At 36.2% G+C, this 18,848-nt stretch overlaps 1 protein-coding gene across 8 annotated transcripts in view; it reads right to left on the reverse strand.

The window, feature by feature from the left end:
• Positions 1-18,848, reverse strand: part of AOPEP (aminopeptidase O (putative)) — a 204,331-nt gene that overhangs the window by 145,924 nt on the left and 39,559 nt on the right. For 7 of the 8 annotated variants that reach the window (XM_075137927.1, XM_075137924.1, XM_075137925.1 and 4 more), the window contains one exon: positions 16,156-16,404. The exons of the other annotated variant lie outside the window; for it this stretch is intronic. In XM_075137927.1, the coding sequence (XP_074994028.1) occupies positions 16,156-16,404 (249 nt within the window). The remainder of the gene's footprint in view (positions 1-16,155; positions 16,405-18,848) is intronic. 8 annotated transcript variants of the gene reach the window in all.

The raw sequence follows: 18,848 nt of genomic DNA on the forward strand, positions 1-18,848 counted from the left end.
GCTTTGCTTAGAAAACTAACAATGGATCATGAAACACTAAAGAAAGTTTTGGCTATTCCCCCTCATCAAGAGTAACTGAAATTTGCCCTAGGCCCTTGTGAAGCCCCATGCTAGCAGATGTGGGGACTGAGCAGAGAGAGAAACGGATTAACAAAATGTCAAAGTGAAAAGGATCACTCTTAGGTGAAATAAGCTGCTGAACACCATGAATTTGGTAAAACCGTCCTTCAGGAATGAAGTCTCCCAACTGAGAGAATGTCATGACAGCAAAGAAATAAAAAGAATAGCAAATACAGGAAGTACAGGATCCAAGCCATTAAGCAGAGGAAGACTTAACTGAATGGTCATGATCAAAGGTAGTACTGAATTACAACATATATGAGGAAAAGAGACTTAACTATACAATAGCATAGAGTTAGAAGGGGTGAGTGTTAAGAAAGTGAAAAAATAGACTTGCAGCAGCTGAAAGAAGTGGGAAAAAAAATCCCAAGTACCAATGCTATTAAAGAAGACCTTGAGATAAGTTTTCAAAGACGACAGGAATAAATAAGACCAAAGGCTAAACTGAGGTCTAGGAAGAGAAAGTTACCTTGGTCAGAGGCAATGAGCATATTATAAAGCACTTGCAGAAGATCTCAAAGTTAAAAAACCAAACAAACATACATAAAATCCCAACTGTGAAAAGAAAGGCATTCCTGCCTCCTGATTCATATAAAGTCAGAGCTTTTACCACCAGATTTTGTTTATGTAAAAATTTACTGGAGAAATTGCATATTTTTGGGAACAGAAATTAGCCCTGAAGAACTGTAAAACCATGAGACCCAAATTCTCACCGCAAAGGAGTGCAGTGGTGAAGGCCTCATCTAACCCATTTCCAACCACAATGAGAAAAAATTAGTAAGATCATAACAATGATCTTACAAGTTCTATTGGTGGCCATGGAAGAGGAATTATTCTTAATGACCAATAAATGATTCCACTCATTCAGAAGATGGCTGTGCTAAGTTGTTTTTTTTCCTGCCAGAGAATGTGTCAATATGAATACTGGTACTACAAACAAGCCAAAGCATATATTTGGGAAGGCTTGTGCAGAAATGTGGAAGGAACACATAGTTACAAGAAAAATGATTCATTGCAGAGAAAGACCTAATCTTTATCACTTCATAGTCTATGTTCTAAATGTTCTGTCTGGATTATTTTGAGCTTATGCTATTTTTTCTTTTAATTTGTCTTTCTTCCCAAGCTTTCTGGAAGGAAAAAAAATCTTGAATCTCTGCCCCAGAGTAAATAATTCACTATTTGTGTATTTCAAAAGATCTAAAAGCCCCAGTGTGTTGCTCACTTTAAATTACCTGACAATCACAGTTCTGGAAAAACACCAAAAACAGCAGAAAGAGTTCAACACTCAGACTAGGAGAAACAAATCTTACACGGAGTTCTCTTTCTGTTTGTAAACATTCTGTAGTCCTTCCACTTGATTCACAATGAAGTTAGACTTGAATTGCCTCATATCAAAGCTTCTATTCTGAATTTTACTTTGGAGAAGGAACAATATGAAAAATAGGCTCTTTTAGCACCACTTTGTAGGAAATCCATTCAAACAAGCCCTTCTAACAGAACTAAGAACAAACATCAAATCAGTGCAAAAATTCATATAAGGACTTTGAAAGCCTTGTTCCACAGTTTTTGGTTTTGTTCTTAATTAAAAGAACTTTTGGGTCAGTTTGTTTAAAAAGACCCACAAAACAGGACACAAACTATTACTAATAACAATAATAAAAGATTCCAACAAAAGCAATCAACACAGCACTGGGACCCCTGCAATGGGCTCTGAACATGCTCATCTCCCTTGTCCACCATTTACTTCTGTCACTCCAGAATGCCACCAAGGACTCACATCCCTGAAGAGCAATCCTAACATGCAAACATTTCCCAATAAAGGCCAAAGGAAGCCTTCAACAGGGTACTAACCCACCTTGAAGTCTACAGAAATTATACACTTACACAATGAAAAAAGTTTGAAGTTTGGCAAGCTTCAGAAAACAAGTATTGCTGTGGTCTTCACTTTGTAAGACCAAAAGGAAAATCACTCAACAGGAATTGTTTGACAGGGCTATGTGGTCCCTACCCTAATTAAGTACTTTTGGAAGACTTACTCCTTTACTGTGGCTTTCGGTCACTACACAAAATTAAAATAATAATGGAAATAATATTCACAAAGTGGTACGGCAGCAACTTAATAAATTCATAATGTTTACCCTTCACTGGTGTCAAATACACAATTTGAGTGCCCAGAACGAAATCTGCTATTTTTCACTAGCCATGCAAAACACACCTACTGCTTGTGCTTGGAATATGTTCACTAGCTACAACATTTTCTAGTTTGTTTCCTCACAAGTTCCTACGTCATTACTCATTTCTATTTATTTTCCTTATGTTATCACAGCTCAGCTAACCCTCTATCTGTTCCCCTTCACAACATATTTATATATTTCACAACTGTGCCTATGCCTTTCTCCACACTGCCTCGTGGCAGTTTCTAAACCCCTGCAGCCTAAAACAAGAGAAAGTTGGCAATTTGGCCTCTGTCAAAGGATGCATTAAATAAAATGCACTCGGAACACAGCCTTTATGCACAGAACTGCCTGGTGGAAAGCACGTCAGTATAGATGCACATAGCTACTGTGAGTACTGGAGGCAGTCTACACTTGTTAGGATTGACATCACATGCCAAGCCTCCCTGCTTTTCAGCCGGAAAGCAGTGAGACACACTTAGCATAACATACACTGCAATCAAGATAAGGAGAAGCAGTGAAAGGATAATCTCTCTCCTTTTTTTCCATGTGTAAGAAGCAGTGCTACAAATTACTAGCCTTGCAGTAGAAATGGGCAGGCAGTCTCCACATAGCCTTTCACTCCGCTGCCCCCCGCCAACGATGCCTGTAACTGACAGATGTAGTAGAAAATAACATCTCTGTTCCCTGTTTTTATTTGACAGACAAAGAGGGCTCAAGGAAAAGATGTTTAATTGCTGTGTTCACAGAAAGTGACTTTGTGCACAACTGACTAGTGGCCCAACAAGAACTAAATCTGCCTAAAGCACAGATAAAAGAGGGAGTTTCTTCCTCTTCCAGAGTTCCAAAAGTTTTAGATAAATTAGATGAGAAAGCCATCATCAGAATCTGCTTTTTGTGTACCGAGCTCTAAACTCTCAGCTAAGTAATCTTGATTTGCACAAGATAACCTATTTTCAACAATATCACAATATACTTCATAAGAATTAGGAACAGCATTTAATACCTCATCTTCATTAACAGCTAAAAAGCCCAAATATTTACAAGACTACCTACCTCTATATTTTTTAGGATTTAGCTGTAAAATTTTAAGTTTCATAGGCAAATTACAATCTCATGCACATGGGACAGATCTACACAGAACTTCATGGAATTACTCATCATTTACACCAGCATTATGGGGCCATAACGTTCATTGTAGTATATTAAAAATAAGGAAAATCATCAGCTGCATATATTACCTGGTTGCTGAAGTTGTAATTGTATGGGCAAAAGCAAATTACTTCCTTGAACATGTTATTTGGAAAACTGAATCAAAAATATCAGCACAAATTTAAAACAGATTAACTCATAAATCATGTGTCATGGGTATGGGGAAGGAATAGAATTTGCTCTTGTTTAGCAACAAACAGTTGTAAAATACTTTTACATTATTGCCAAATAATTGCATGTTCTAAAATAGATAACTGGTCTTTGGCTCATGGCTTCATTTTTTTCCAGAGCTACACATGAACGCTCATTGTAGGATTGGAGGAGGGAGAGAGGGGAGGAGGGTTTTGGTTTGTTGGTTGTTTTTCATTTTTTTGAGGAGAGGCAGATTGGGAGAGGCAGAAGAGAAGAAATTAAAGCCATTTTTCTTGTCTAAGACTCTACTGCTGGTTCAGTCTGAGCTCAGCTGACATCATCAGAAAGATAAGACGACTTAGAAAAATAGTTATGATAGACACCTTTACACCTAGCCAGTAATGAAATGTCCCATATCGTAATTCTACTGCACCTAAAATGATTTCTCAGTGGAAGAGGAAACCGAAAAAGAAGTTAAGAAATACATGTCTTCATTCAACCAAACCAACCAGTAAAATCAACATTAGATGAGAAAAACTAGCACCACTTAACCTAGAAAAAAAAAACAACCGCCACCCCCATTCACAATGCCTGAGAAGCAGTATTTTCTTGAACTAATCATGCTGCAGGAGGACCTCATTGGCACCAAATAAGGCATTTCCAAAAGCTTAACCACATTCTGAAACAATTTCTAAATAAGTGAATAAAATCAGTCTATTGCCATACTGCAAAAACATTCCATATAAGATGACACCACAGGCAATAAGACTAATATTAGAATTCTCTGTCAGGATGTTAGATCCTGTGTCACTAAAGATCCCATCCCTTACCCCCAATTTCAATAGCTTTTATTATTTTTAATGTACTGAAACTTCTACAGGTGAAATGTGCATTTTCCAGGATTAGAGGTAATAATGAAAATGCTTCCAGTGCTTTTAAAAACAAAGAGTAAAAAAAGGAGGCACTATACATTATTCCATTATACATTAAAGACCGACTTTTGTTAGTATTAGCAACCCAGAAGTTTGGAGTATGCATTTCAAACTTAGCAGATAGCTAGTACTTACTATTACAAACAAGAAAAGGTTGGAAGGGCTCGTGCAATGTTAGAACACTGGGTTTGGATCCAAACAACGTAGACTCAGTTCTTACTTAACATTGGTATGGGATGGGAGAGGAAAAGGGAATTAGGAAATTGTATGTTTCTTTGAAAGATTCTCCTGTAACACCTACAGACACCAATTAGCTATCTGTAAAGTAAGAATACATTCCTACTACTTCCCAGGATTCTCTGAAAACAAAGTATTTTAATTGTTGAAAGGCTCTCAAAGTACCATGGCAACATGAATGAGTCATACAGGTAACATGGAGGGGTAGGTGTCATTTGTCACTAACATAAAAACTAAAGCAGTAGCACAGGTAAAAGCAACGAAGGCTTGGAATCTCAGAAAAAGTGAAGTTTGAAGGAACCTCTTTTCACCACCTCCTGGGATGGAGGTTCCACAAGCTCCATGGACTACCTGTTTCAGTGCTTAACCATGATCATTGTGAAAACTCTTTTCCTTACATCTAGTTTGAATTTCCTCACTGCAACTTGCGCATGTTGCCTCATTTATTTTCCCAGTGCATCTCTCAGAGGACCATAGCTTTGTCTTTTCTGTGACCACTCCCTCACGTAATAGGAGATAGCAATTAGAGTCTCAGTTAGTCTTGTCTTTTTCCCAGGCTAAGCAAAGCTAGCTCTACCAGCCTCTTCTCATACAACATATCCTCCTACCTGCTAATAATCCTAGCGGCTGCGTGGTGGACTCTATCCAGTTCGTCAGTATCTCTGTCATAATAGGCAGCCCAAAACCAGGCACAGTGTAGTGTCACAAGTGTAGAAAGGCTATTCCCCTAGGCTAGGGGTCGGTGAGTGGCACAGAAGCAAACCAAAATTGTCTACCCAACTGTCTCTGTGACTACCCAAAAAGGTTCTCTGGCCAGAAGCAAAAGATGGAGCTCAGTATGGATGAGGCTTTCTCACAAGGACTGGATTTGGTAGAGTTTTGGTAGATTTGGTAGAGATTTGGTAGAGTTTTTGGTAGTAACATCACTGTTTTGTAGAACATGAATTCTCTTAGCCTTCTCTGAGGTAGTCACCAGCAGAACTCAAACTACTACTCATAAGAGAAAAGGGTTAGGGATCCTTAAATCAGTCTCCTATGAAAACTTCCATACAGAAGAACATGATGTAGCCCATCAGCACTGGGACTACCTACTAAAATAAAGACGAATGTTATCTTCATTCTCTTCCGGTCTACAACTCTTCTGACACATTCCTTCCTATCTCAAATCCCTATCTCTAAGACTATCTTTCTCTTTTCTCTCTCTTCAGCAAAAAAAAAAGAAAAGGAAAGGAAAACAGAGCCATTGTTTGCACAGCTTTGGTGTTCTTTTGTTTAAACTTGAAACTTTTTGTTTAAACTTGAAACCAAGACTGACGTTAGCACCTGGCAACTGGTGCCAGAGGTAAAGCAGCATGCATGGATTTAATGATTTCTATGCATTTCCTTTTGCTTTGAGAATCATTGGTCTTGCAGTCTGCATTTAAAATCTAAAATATATTATGTGGTTCAGGTTCTTCCCAGGTGGGGCCGGTAAATTGCAGACTACTAGGGATTATGATAGACAGAGACTAAGAAAGTGTCACATACCTGGTCTGGCAAGTCAGATCAGAGATAATTGCATGACAGAAGTCCATGACTGCTTTGAACACTGCCTTTCTTTTGGCCCTTTTAAAATTAAGTTTAGGGCTTCAAAACAATTGGCCACAATATTAAGTATCTTCTTTCTTATCAATTACAGCATATACAATGCAAAATCTCTGCATTTATAAGCACTCTACTATTTATATGCCTCAGACACTGAAATGAAACACTGCTGACTGTGAACACAATATTAAACAGTAGACAGCCTATTTTACTACTGATCTGCAACAAAAAATCTTTTTCCATCATCTTACGCAGCTCTCTTGGTAGGAGAAAAAAGTTGAGGGGTAGAGATAAAGTAGGATACAGAGAGGAAAAGTCATTCTGAAAATTAGTTTCAAAATCTCTAAAACAGTGTTCAATAATGACAATTAATTACTATTTTCATCTCTCCATATTCAATCTGTTTATACACAGGTCACTGTTGAGGGGAAAAAAATACTTTTACTTTCTAAATGCCATGCAACTTACCAGCAAAAAAAAATCGTTAGCATTACCTACACACATATATATGCACATATATGAAGGGCAGACATGGATATATATGATTAGGCATACATATATATAATCTGTGTAATACGTAACAAATACAATATACATAAACTATGCCAGCCTTTCATTTATGTGTGTACAATACATACACACACACTCTCTTCTCCTGAGCCAACCATTTCATGCCAGCTTTAAGCTGGGAATAGGTCGTTACAGCCAGTTTTAAACCACTGAAATACAAGTTTATATTGGAAATGCTAGTAGGCTCTGCAATAATTCCAATCCTAGAATTTAATAACATGCAGTTACTATTCTACAGTAGCATCAAAAAAGCCCCATTAACTCTCCAGTTACTATGAGAAGAAATGACATTTTTTGTAGCTAAAGCCAAGAGAGAGGGAGGGAAAGAAGAGGGAATGACTTCATGTTCCAACTTAAGGCCTCAGTTTAAAGTAATGGGACATCTTACAAGGTTTATTCTAGACAACGTAATGTTTATTTCGCTCATCTGAGTAAGTGAAGTTCTGTACAAAAGCCAATTTTAAGAATGTTTATTTAATAAATAAATAAACATATTTTTTGACTGCTTTTCTAATCGCAGTGCAGGTCCTACCTCAATAAACTCAGATAAAAGTTTCACTGGCCGAGAGCCCTTTTAACAATTCATGTGCCATACCGCAAAAGAACCAAGTGATTTTTAAACTCCTAAAACAATGTACCTTACTCATCTCATAAAATTACAAATGGTAACTATTTAAAGTGGTATATTTGAAGCACAATTCACATGTTCTAAAACATCCCTTTTTGTTTTAATTTTGGTCAGTAATCTGTGACTGAGATGTTATCTCCCTGTGGTACTACCCAAGAAGTGAAGCATCTTAAGACAGGTAAATATTGTACCTCATCTTCAAAAAACACTAAGAAAGCTCTATGGAAAACTACCACAAATGCAAAAGAAATCCCCCTGATACTGTAGAATACACATCTGGCTTGTTTATTAACACATTCCATAGCAGAGGCTCACTTTAGGTGTTTATTGTAAGGAAGAAGACGTTTTAGAACTCCAGATGAGACTGGAGGTTAGTGGCGGGGGTTGGAGAGTGACTTCTTTTTGTTTTGAAACACAGATGTAGTTTCCACATGCAAAGCTGGATGATTAAGTTTGTGTCCTCTAAGGTGGCCCAAAGCCAGGACAATGGGTTTCAGAGACTTCTCATCATCTTTACCATCATCAATGATACCCAAGCAAAACAGTTTTTACCAGTTTTGCCATTTTTTACCATTTTACCATATTTTTCAAAATAGAGGACCAAATAGTACTTTGAGCTCAGTTTACGTACTAAGATTTGGCAATAGCCAGTTTCTAGATTAGCACAATCCTCACATTAGTCTTTCTGACAGATAACATAGCGAATGAATGACTGAAACAACTCAGCCTCATCAGAGACAGCTGTGATGCAATACTGTGAACTCAGCTTCTACACTTTTGTGCCCATGAAGAGGCAGCAATCTTACAAATCAAAAGCAAGGAAATCATGACTGACAGATTGATATAATATATAGGCAACAAGATCATATACAATTGGGTCCTACTGAGTGTCTGTGGAGGATCGATGCGTGGTTCAGCACAGACTGTTGATTGGCTGAAATTTGGTTTCAATTCAAAATTTAGTTTCAGAGTATGGAGTTTACATTACTGTAGAGCCTTTTCAATCCATCTTAAACTGCAGTTTTAGTAGACTACTAAGTTGTTTTCTGCTTTATGCTGTTGCTACTGGAAGGAAAACAATATACACTCTTGCACAGATGTTACCTTGAGGTATCATACTAAAGCAAAAGGACATGTCATCTGAACTGTGGTGGTTAGACAAGCCATTTGAATAATCTCCCTTTAGGGATGAAGTATAATATCCCTAAAGGAGGGGATGGTGAAAAAAGACAGAGTCAGTTTTTATTCTTCATCGCCTCAAATGCTATTTCATCAACTTGTCAGATTGTGAAACACAAGCCTAAGAGGGAAAAAAAATTCAAAAGCAACTTGTGTATGTTGGGTTTAAGTGTATATTAGTGCATATCATTTTTTGCACATTCAAGCATAAAAAAAGAAGGGCATGGTTTTCAGATGGCTGGGTACTCAGCCATTGGAAAAAAAAAAACCACACCATATTTAAAATATGTAGATATCCCACAAATTAAAGAAACGGGCTTCCCCTATCACAGTCTCATGTCTTATTCTTAAAATGTGACATGCTTTTAGGAATAATCAATCTTATTTCTCATGTTTTTTTAAGTAATAATATTTTTCTGACTGTAGCAATTTTATAAAATGATGAAAAACAAATTTTGCTCTCCATCAAGAAACAAACTTGTTTTATTCTCTTTGCAGGTTTACATTCAAAAGAACATCTGTTAAGAGTTAATAGACCAACAAGGCAGCTCAGCACATTAGTAAGGAAATATATTGTGTCTGAAGTACTCCAAATCATGTTTTGATCCCAAAATGACAACTGGATGAAGGACTGCGATTGCAGTGGTAGCAAATTACATTTCAGGCTCCAGCTAAGAGTCAGAAAATGTTCTCAACGTCTAAATACCATTAAGTTCGTACGCATGTATTGTACAGCCACATACTCTGAATTACTGCTATCACAGCTAAGACTCCAACCAGTGTGAATTTTGAATAGCCCTATTTTCTTGAAATACTAAAGCAGGGCTTCAGCAAAAGTAAAAATTACTAAATTGCTATCCCATCAGTAGATTAATATTAATTTCATTAAAATTCTAATTAAATTCTACAGAACTAAAAACTGAATCCAAATTCCTAGGACAGAGACAAATTTGAGGAAGGAAAGACTAAAGCAAAATATAATGAGCTAAATGTTTAGATGGCTAGAAGACAGACCTAAGATCTCTGTGAATTCAAAAGTGACTGTACGTTATAGCCCATATATCCTGTAGAGAATTTTGAATATTATGTGATCCAGGACTGACCGCCTTTCTGGTATTAAAAACAAAAACAACATTTTAAATAGATATCCAACTTCTTCTCTCTTTCAAAAAATCTCCCCAACTGGTATCACATTTTCCCCTCTCCACTCCTCAAGGCAAACCTCTGGAGTCCCTTTGCTAAACATAGGTATATTGAATTATTATATACAGAAGCGTTGCAACAGTGTGTGTGAGGCTAGCAAACATACCAAATATCTACCAGAACAGCTACTATTCAAAAGGAACCCCAGGTAAGTCAAAGTGAATCTTTGTATTTATAACTCTCTATGCTAGTCTTTGTACCACAGACAACACGGATTTCATAAGTAATTTCCACAATAGTAAAATAAACAATGTTTATTTATTTGTATGTGATTTACAAAATACATAATTTTCCAAAGGAAAAAATGCGAACTGGAAAAACTGCCTCTGGGAAAAAAATTGGTAATTTGCATCCTTTCTTAAAGAACTCAGCATAGGTGGTCATCTAAAACAGGATAGAAAGACAGAACCTAGGGTTAAAAAAATGGTTTATGCTCAATCCTGTTCTAGCACTTCTGTTTGCATTGATGAATGGATTTCATGGTATTTTCAGCCAAATATCCTGCTTGATTCTTCATCTTAGAAGCACAAGAAGGACAGATACAATTTCCTCCTAGGTGGACTCCACTACGGATTTCGAGCTCCAAATTCTATTTAAAAAAACACTGGATGTATACCAAACCACCACTACTTGCAAATATTTCCAGGAAGTCTAAGGTCAATAGCTTTTTCTTTTTCTTTAAATTCAAATCACATTAAAGTCACCTGAAATAAGTCAAATGTCACTTATGTTTAATCAAGTCATGATCCTGCCAACAAATAGTATACTACGTAAAGATGCAAGTATGGCTTTTGAATGAAAAGAAAAGCACTTCTGTATGTAAATTTGAGGGCATGCAAAACCATTTGCAGGATCAGGAATTAAAATATCAGGCAATTTGCAGTCTCTCATATTAAAAAAAAAAAAAAATCAAAAGAAAAAACCATGACACACACAGGCAAACAAGTATGCAAGATTCAAGTCAAGATTCTCCACTACATAATGAATCAAAAATAAGTTTAAAAAAAAAATCAATTTTTCTTTCTCCAGACATCATACTTTTACTTTTCGCTTTAATTTTTGTACGTCGTTATTTCTGTCTGAATAACCAACCAGTGATATTTTAAAAATAGACTGAGAGTTCATGTTTAAGGATTACTCTTGCAAGTATTTTGTCAAATTAACACAACTGAAAACGTTGTGCAAAAAAGTTTATATAAATGTATAGACTCACAAAAGGCTTCTACAGCCGAGGCAAACAGTCAATCACAGTTCTGCAAGACTGAGCAATACTACACACTCACATTTAGGTTTGACACTTGGATGTTTTCCAATAGTCCTGGCTGATTTTACTATAGACTTATCAGTTGTCGTCGGAACACTGCAGACATACAGATCGGATAAATGGTGGCTACAGACACACAGATCAAAGAGGCTACTTGGACTTTTATTTCCCCCCTCCCCTTTTTTTTTTCTTCTCCCTTTTCAATTTAAAAAGCTAACAACCTTAGTGACATGGTCTGGAAAGACTCAAGAGTTCTGCTGATATACCATGTTTTGAAGAAAGGGATATTCTTTCCTCTTAAAATACCAAAGACCATTTACATGAGAGGAGAAGAGTGACTAAGATCTTTATAAATAGGAATTGAAAGCTGGGTTACTAAATCCATATTTAGCCAGCCATATAAGTTGACCTGATTTACAAATATGCCAAGCATCCTCTACGTTTCTGTCATCAAACACCATTTGGGTTTCAAGGGTGTCCAGCATACTTGAAAATGAGGCCACTAATTTTAGAGCCTAAATAGGATTCAAATAACCTAACTTTGGTATCCTGTTTTGAAAACGTCAGTATTTTGCTTAGAAGTTCTTTGGTTCCACTTATTTGCTAGCTCTGCTGGGCAAAATTGCTGTAATAATAGCCAAACTAGGTAAGACCAGAAGTCCATCTATCCCACTATTCTGTTTTCAGCAGTTACTAGTACTAAGTGTTTGAGGAAAAGCCAAGAGCATGGTACATACTGAGGGACACTTTTCGCATCATACTCTTCTAGCTCCCAGCAACATGTGATGTGACTAGTCAAGTTACTGACACATAGTGCTTGGCTAAGAATTTTTCCTTGTGCTAGCACTTACTACAAAACTAGTACATCTAAAGTACATTAATTCAAACAGAGAAAGCAGTAATCTTATGTTATTTAAATTATACGTGCTGGAAACAAAAAGCTTTGGAGACCATTGTTTCAAAAAAAAGTACTTTAACTCAATGCAAACAAAGGCTTAAAACCCCCAGGGGAGTAAAACAAATATCAGCACATTTGCTGTGAAGAAGTAGAAGGATGGTAAGCAGTTTCTAAAGCCACAGAAACACAAGAGATTGGTGTGACTGTGAAATGCCCTCAATGGTTAGCAAGGAAAAAATTACTTCCATGGACAAAATAAAAAAAGAGGACTTACACAATTAAGCACTGCAAGAGGAGTCAAGGTCTCAAGCACAGGCTCAGGTGGCACAAAAAGTTAAGAGTCTCTGTATTCAAAAGAATGTTTTTCCTCAGAGAATGATAAAGAAGAAGGAATTCAGACTCTCTTCAGGTTTTGCCAGAAGGAAAGGAAATTGAGTTGTAGGTCAGTGGGAAGAGATTTTGAAACACTAGGTTTTCAAATGTGATCAACAAAACTGGACTGGGAACGAACTGATTAGAAGAGCGCGAACAACCGGGGAACACACAGACCCTATTTTTTATTTGAAGTCTTTCAGCCAGCTTTGTTCACATGAGTAACTACTGGCTCAACATGAGAACATCTGCAACCGTGAAATAACTCTTAAATGCCAATGGGGTTGACAATTCCTCAGGGAGTAGCATGTCATCGTCAACAGCACCAGAACATGGCACTACTTTTAATCTTCTGCTTTTAACCTCTTAGCTCTCCAAGTATATGAACGATGCACACCTTTCAGTGTAGTGTGAGGTCAGGGATCTCTTCCCCGAACAATCTGATTAGGAGCTCTAGAGTCTTTGCAGTCTGACACACCTTCCCACTCCTTTTCCTCCAATTCACTCCCTTCTGCTAATGAGAGAACTTAAAATCAAATAATTAAGTGCTGTTAGGTGTTCACAAAACTCCCAAAATTCTACAGAAAGCACTGAATCTCTGGCTTTTAAGCTATTTAAATTTGGTCCATAATGCTTTATTCATGCAATTTATGAACAGTTTAACATAATATCACCAACAAAGACATTTAGGCCACATTCTTCTTTTTATTAGCATAGATTTGGGAGAAGCTATACTAAATCACTTGGACTAAAATAGTGTAAAATCAAGAGAGAGTGCAAAATTAAATCCTCCAGCTTCAAAGATCTGCAGGAAGCAAGAGGGGATGATTGCAATTGTTATATACATTATATATTGTATATATTACATATACATCTATATTTCCATATAGAAGTCCATAGCAAATTAAAAAACACAGGAAAAGATGTACAGAAAATACAAGTAAAATGAATATGCTTTCAAGTACAGTTTTTCTCATAAAACATCTGTCAGACTTCAAGAGAAATGCAGCTGACCCACAGTAGCGGCTACTGGAATAGACAGCTTAAAATGCCTAATTAGGTCACTCTATGCAAGAACTATCATCATTTCATACCAGTTTAAAATGTTGGGGAAACATCCCCCTTAAGTATTTTGGGATATAAAAAATACAGTAAGTATCAGCTAATGAGGAACAGACAAAGAAAAGTGCCAAATGCTGTAAAGCCCTGATTCTTCAGATAATGACTAAAATTTATGACTTCTTCCTTCCCTGGCAGACAGGAGTACAATTAGAATTCTCAAAACAACAGCCCCTTTGCGCTGGCATGCTGTGTTATGTTTATACTGCTACAGATAGACTAGAAGATAAAAAAATAAATACTACAGCACCTTTTTAACCCAAGATAATAGCTAACTTTTTTTTTTTTTTAATGTGGGCTTAGACATGGTTTTGCACATAGCTTATTCTTAACTGAAGTAATTTAGGTAATTATTGCATGCACAGGAATTAACCATTTAAGTAGCTTGCTATATACATAGAAGCCTCCATCTGAAAAATCACACAAAACAAGAACAAACGAGCTATTATGAGTCACTTAATAATTTCCTTTGCTGTCCAAATACAGCCTGACATTTAAACAGCTTAAATTATTCCTTTATTTCAATTTTGAAAAAATTGAATGTGCTTGGCTTGATGAACTGTTGAATGAAAAGCATCAGGAAGTATGCATGCCCTTTCTTTCATCCTTTACTTATATTCAATGATATGGATCACTTGGAACTGAGAGTGGTTAGAAGAAGTATAGGGAAATAAAAGCATAGGTTTTTCTCATCTCCTTCACAAAGAAAGCACAACTACAATATTCTGAATATGTAATTTGGAGTCAGATAACCAAGATGGTTTTGCAACGGAATACCCTGCAGGCATTTTTTCCCTATAAATTCTGGGAAAGGTACATGCAGGGAAAGCTCTGACAAACAGCAGTAGCATATCAACAGTTGAATCTTGAAGATTTCTCTTACTGCGTGCTGTCATTTTGGCCTAGGCATCTTTCTCCTCTTTCTCTTTCATGTTGTACTATTTGTGCGTCTTGCCCTTCACGGTTCCACTGATCACTGCACTTATCACACAGCTAAATAAAATGGCCAGTTTCTTCCTCAATTACAACGATGATCCATAAGGACCTGTGTCAACCTTTTAGTACCATGCCTTTGAAGTCAGAGGAAATCACTAAGCAGCTCTACCAATTTCATATGGCTTCAAGAACATAGTACACAACATCACACTTGCCTTCAAATCAAACCACTATGCAAAGCGTAAGAGAATATAGTCTGTGGTAGGTGCCCAAAGCAACCAGGACTCGTGCAAGTTTCCTGATGCTTTCATTTAGGAGCTCATTGAGCAAAGAGCTATCATTGAAAACTCAGTAACCAGTACAAGGTATCTACAAAGTAATGAGGCTTATATGACAGAGGAGGGTCATTGAATGCTTACGTTTTAAATTTTACAGATCTTCATTAAAAAAAATAAAGTAAACTTATACTAAAAACTATACAGTATTATTACATGCCAGCATAATTTTCTACATTTATGCCTAAAGAGGATTGCAAGGAAAAAGCTGTAGAACAGAATCTACATAAATAAGAAATAAAACATGTAGCATGAAACAAAATGTTTCCTTATTTGATTAATTAAACAGTTTGTAAAAAGAAATAAACTTCTGGTTCATTTAAGCACTTGGACTAGCAATGCGTGCAATTTGTTGAAGTTGCTTCAGATATCAAACCTACTCTACAACTGCCCCAAGAGCTGCAAAATACAAAAACGAACAGTCTGGGAATACAGCTTTCCTTTCAATCCTCATGTTTCTAACAGAGCTTTGCCTTTAATTTTGTTTTTGGATGTTTTGTCCACCTGCCTATATAAATCCCCTCTACTGTTGGCACTAGGTAGACAGTGAATAAAAATAGTGTTTCATTCTCTGCTATTAACAAACACTATCTCAGTACCAACTTAAAAATATATGTTTTTAAGAAAAATACAAAGCAAATGGGGAATTTCAATTGCTATACATTGCTTTACAACTAATAATGCTAAAATTCTATTGTCATTGCATGACTGGAAATTATACTGTAAAAACAATAATATTTAATTAAGCTTTTTTTCCTGCACAATTCCATGAAAACTTGATAATATCCTTACAGTCTGCCTTACTCAGTTTCCAAAGACCAGTGTTTGACTAGAAACTCATAAACAACAAAAGGCTTATGAATAAACTCTAGATCTAGATTTTAATGTGCTCTTGTACTGTCAAGACACAATGGTAAAAACAACGCCAAAAGAAAACATGACAAAATGATAGTAGCATCAAGTATTTAAATCAATAGAACCACTAAAAGAACTTCAGTTTAGCAAATGAGGAAATGCAGACCCACATGTCTAATAAGCTTATATTTTCCTTCCCTGAGCCCTGTAAAAACTAAAATTAAAGATCATAGCACAAAGGATGCAAACAAACCTACCCACATGAAGCCAGAACTAGAGTTTTAAGTTTGGTTTAAGAAAAATAGCACAGCAATTTTATACTGATAGCAATTTGACACTGTTAACTAGTTGATAAAAAGGAGTCGAACAAAATACAGGAGATGAGATACTAAGAAGTTTCTTTACCTAGCCATTCCCAGGCTGGAAAAGTTGGAAGGAACTATCAAAACATCAAGCCTGGAAAAGGGGTGGGTACCCAGTGTGGTGTAAGCAGCTGAGAGGCACTGAGGAATTAGCTGAAGCAAATGTTCCTCGCAGCGTTCCATAAGGCACCAGGGAGCAAAGACTCTGTAAGGAATGACTGCCTGCAACCTGGCAGCAGGATTTTGGAAACGGCAGGGATATTCCACATGACCACAGATTTCTTCGTGCCATCTGACAAAAACAACAACAACAACAACAAAAAAAAAGACAAAATAGTTTAATTTGATACCAGAAATGTGCACAACTGAGTATGCTAAGACAAGGATATTCTCTAGACATCAGAATGACAGTTAGTTTACGTAAAACCAACTCATTTGTATTCTTACACTGTTCGCACATGTGCAGCACTGTGAAAACACTCATGACTACATGTCTGAGTAGAACTGATTCAGTTACTCAAAACTAAAAAAGAGACTAGTCAAACCTTGTTTCTATAATAGATGCGCATCAAAAGAACAAGTGCTCAAATTGTACATAAAGAAAATTAAATAACAATACAAAAATACTTACTGATTCAGAGAATTCTTATTCAAACTTGACTATGAAAATAAAATTTCACATATATTAACACAAGCATATTAAGTGCAATTACAATGAAATTCCAAGTGGGCTTTTTTTTCTGTTGTTGTTACTAAAATTCTCCAGGAACTTTTACTGATTTTTTTTTTCTTCAGTAAAAAACAACAGTAAATATCAATTCATGCTTATCACTGTAGACATTTCAAAATACCACATTAGGATCAAGCTCACTTTACGTTACTTTTACAGGATATTCAGAGCTGGAGCTGGAAGGAAGGAGGGGTAAATAAAATCCTTCCTAAACACTGAGTCATATACCTTCACAATAATTTATCTACCCAAATAGACTCATATCTAAGCAGAAATCAGCTTCATGTTTTCACCTGCTAGCCTATCTTCTGTACAGCACAAAGCCTCTCCTTAGTTTGAGATTTCAACTTAAGGAAGCTGGTTCTACTATGCCTGGGCAGGCAAAGCACTTATTATTATTGCACCTGGCATTGCCTAAAGCATTTATATTTGGAAGAGAATGCTCCAGGTGAGTGCTGACACACAAAACAAAATGATAACATGTAGAAAAGGACTACATTTTGCTGAAATGCCAACCGTTTAACATCCTACATAACTCTTTCTGTGAAAGAAGTGGACTCTAAGCTATTCCATTGATTACATATGGAAAAACTACATCCATCATTACACAATTTTTTTCCAAGGGTGGTCCAATCCAGTATATTTCTGCTCTAAAACAATGTCACTTTGTATTTAATTATCAGAGTTGAGATTAGGCAAGAACATGAAAGCTAGCACCCTATCTCTTGTAAAAGTTGCCAAGTCTTTAATGACCACAAGGAGATTAGGAAACTTATTTAACACCCTAGCTCCATTTAACATTTTCTTTGATACAGTCTCCTTATGTCAAACTCACTGGCACCTGGACATAAATTACATTACACATTTCAACAACTTCTTTCGGAAATCCTTCCTTTTCCTGCTGCCCGAGACTTTATCTCTATTATCTTATCTGAGACACTACCTTAACATTTGCTTGTCTATCCATTTCACACCCTTTCTAGAAATGCCTGCTACTGTGCATAATGTTGGCATAGTTACCCAGTCTTAATGATTAAAATAAATAACAAGTGTCTCTTGTGCTTACTGCCAAATAAAGATTAACTGGATATAACTGTAAGAGCAGATTTTTAAGGACATAGATTTTTATGTCCTAATTAACTGCAAAACAACCTTGTACACTTAGGCTCTCCTTTTTTGTCTATGCATAATAGACACCACACTTGCAGAGCATTTCTTGATTTTTTTTTTGGTCAGGTTTTTTTTCCGAAACACATTAGTTCTGTTTCTTCCACTGTCACTAACTCAACTGCTGCAGATACATCACACTACCTGTGCCAATTAACTCATCCAATGACTATCACACAGATTGACTCATAACAGTGACCATCACATTGATTAAAACTTGCACTAATTTTTGCTACAAAAAGCTACATAAATATTTCCCTTTTTTCAGAAGTTTTTTAAAAAATTGAAACTCTCATTTATTCTATCAACAATTTGACAGAATAACCTTTTGCACCAAATCAATAAAAATTCCTATTACTGAACATAGAGAGGAATATATAGTGAACATCTGTAGTGTATTTCTGTAGAGGCAGTCATATTATAAACATATGAATAGTAGAGGAATAAACACAAAACAATTTCTAGAAGTTTATCAAACCTATAAACAATTTTAAAGCTTGAATAGGCATGTCTTACTGATCTGAGGTAAAATATAAAAATTCCTATTCTCAAGATTTATTAGAATTTTTTTTTACTAAAATTAGCCAAGCTGCAAGCCATGAGAATCCTTTCATTTTAAATTCCAATAAGAAATCCCTATTAGGTCCTCAAGTTCCAAAGTCTCATTAGCTTTACCAAAGCGGTAAGGACTTCCACTGTCTTAATGTTAACACAGTATTAGCCCAAAACAGCTATCTAAAAGGCAAGTATTGTTTTGGCTAAGTTTCTAATTACATGACAGAAAAAATACTTACGGCCTGACTAACCTGATCACCTTCTACAACAAAATAACATTTTCT

The sequence above is a fragment of the Calonectris borealis genome, chromosome Z (assembly GCF_964195595.1).
Source record: "Calonectris borealis chromosome Z, bCalBor7.hap1.2, whole genome shotgun sequence".
Classification (NCBI taxonomy): domain Eukaryota; kingdom Metazoa; phylum Chordata; class Aves; order Procellariiformes; family Procellariidae; genus Calonectris; species Calonectris borealis.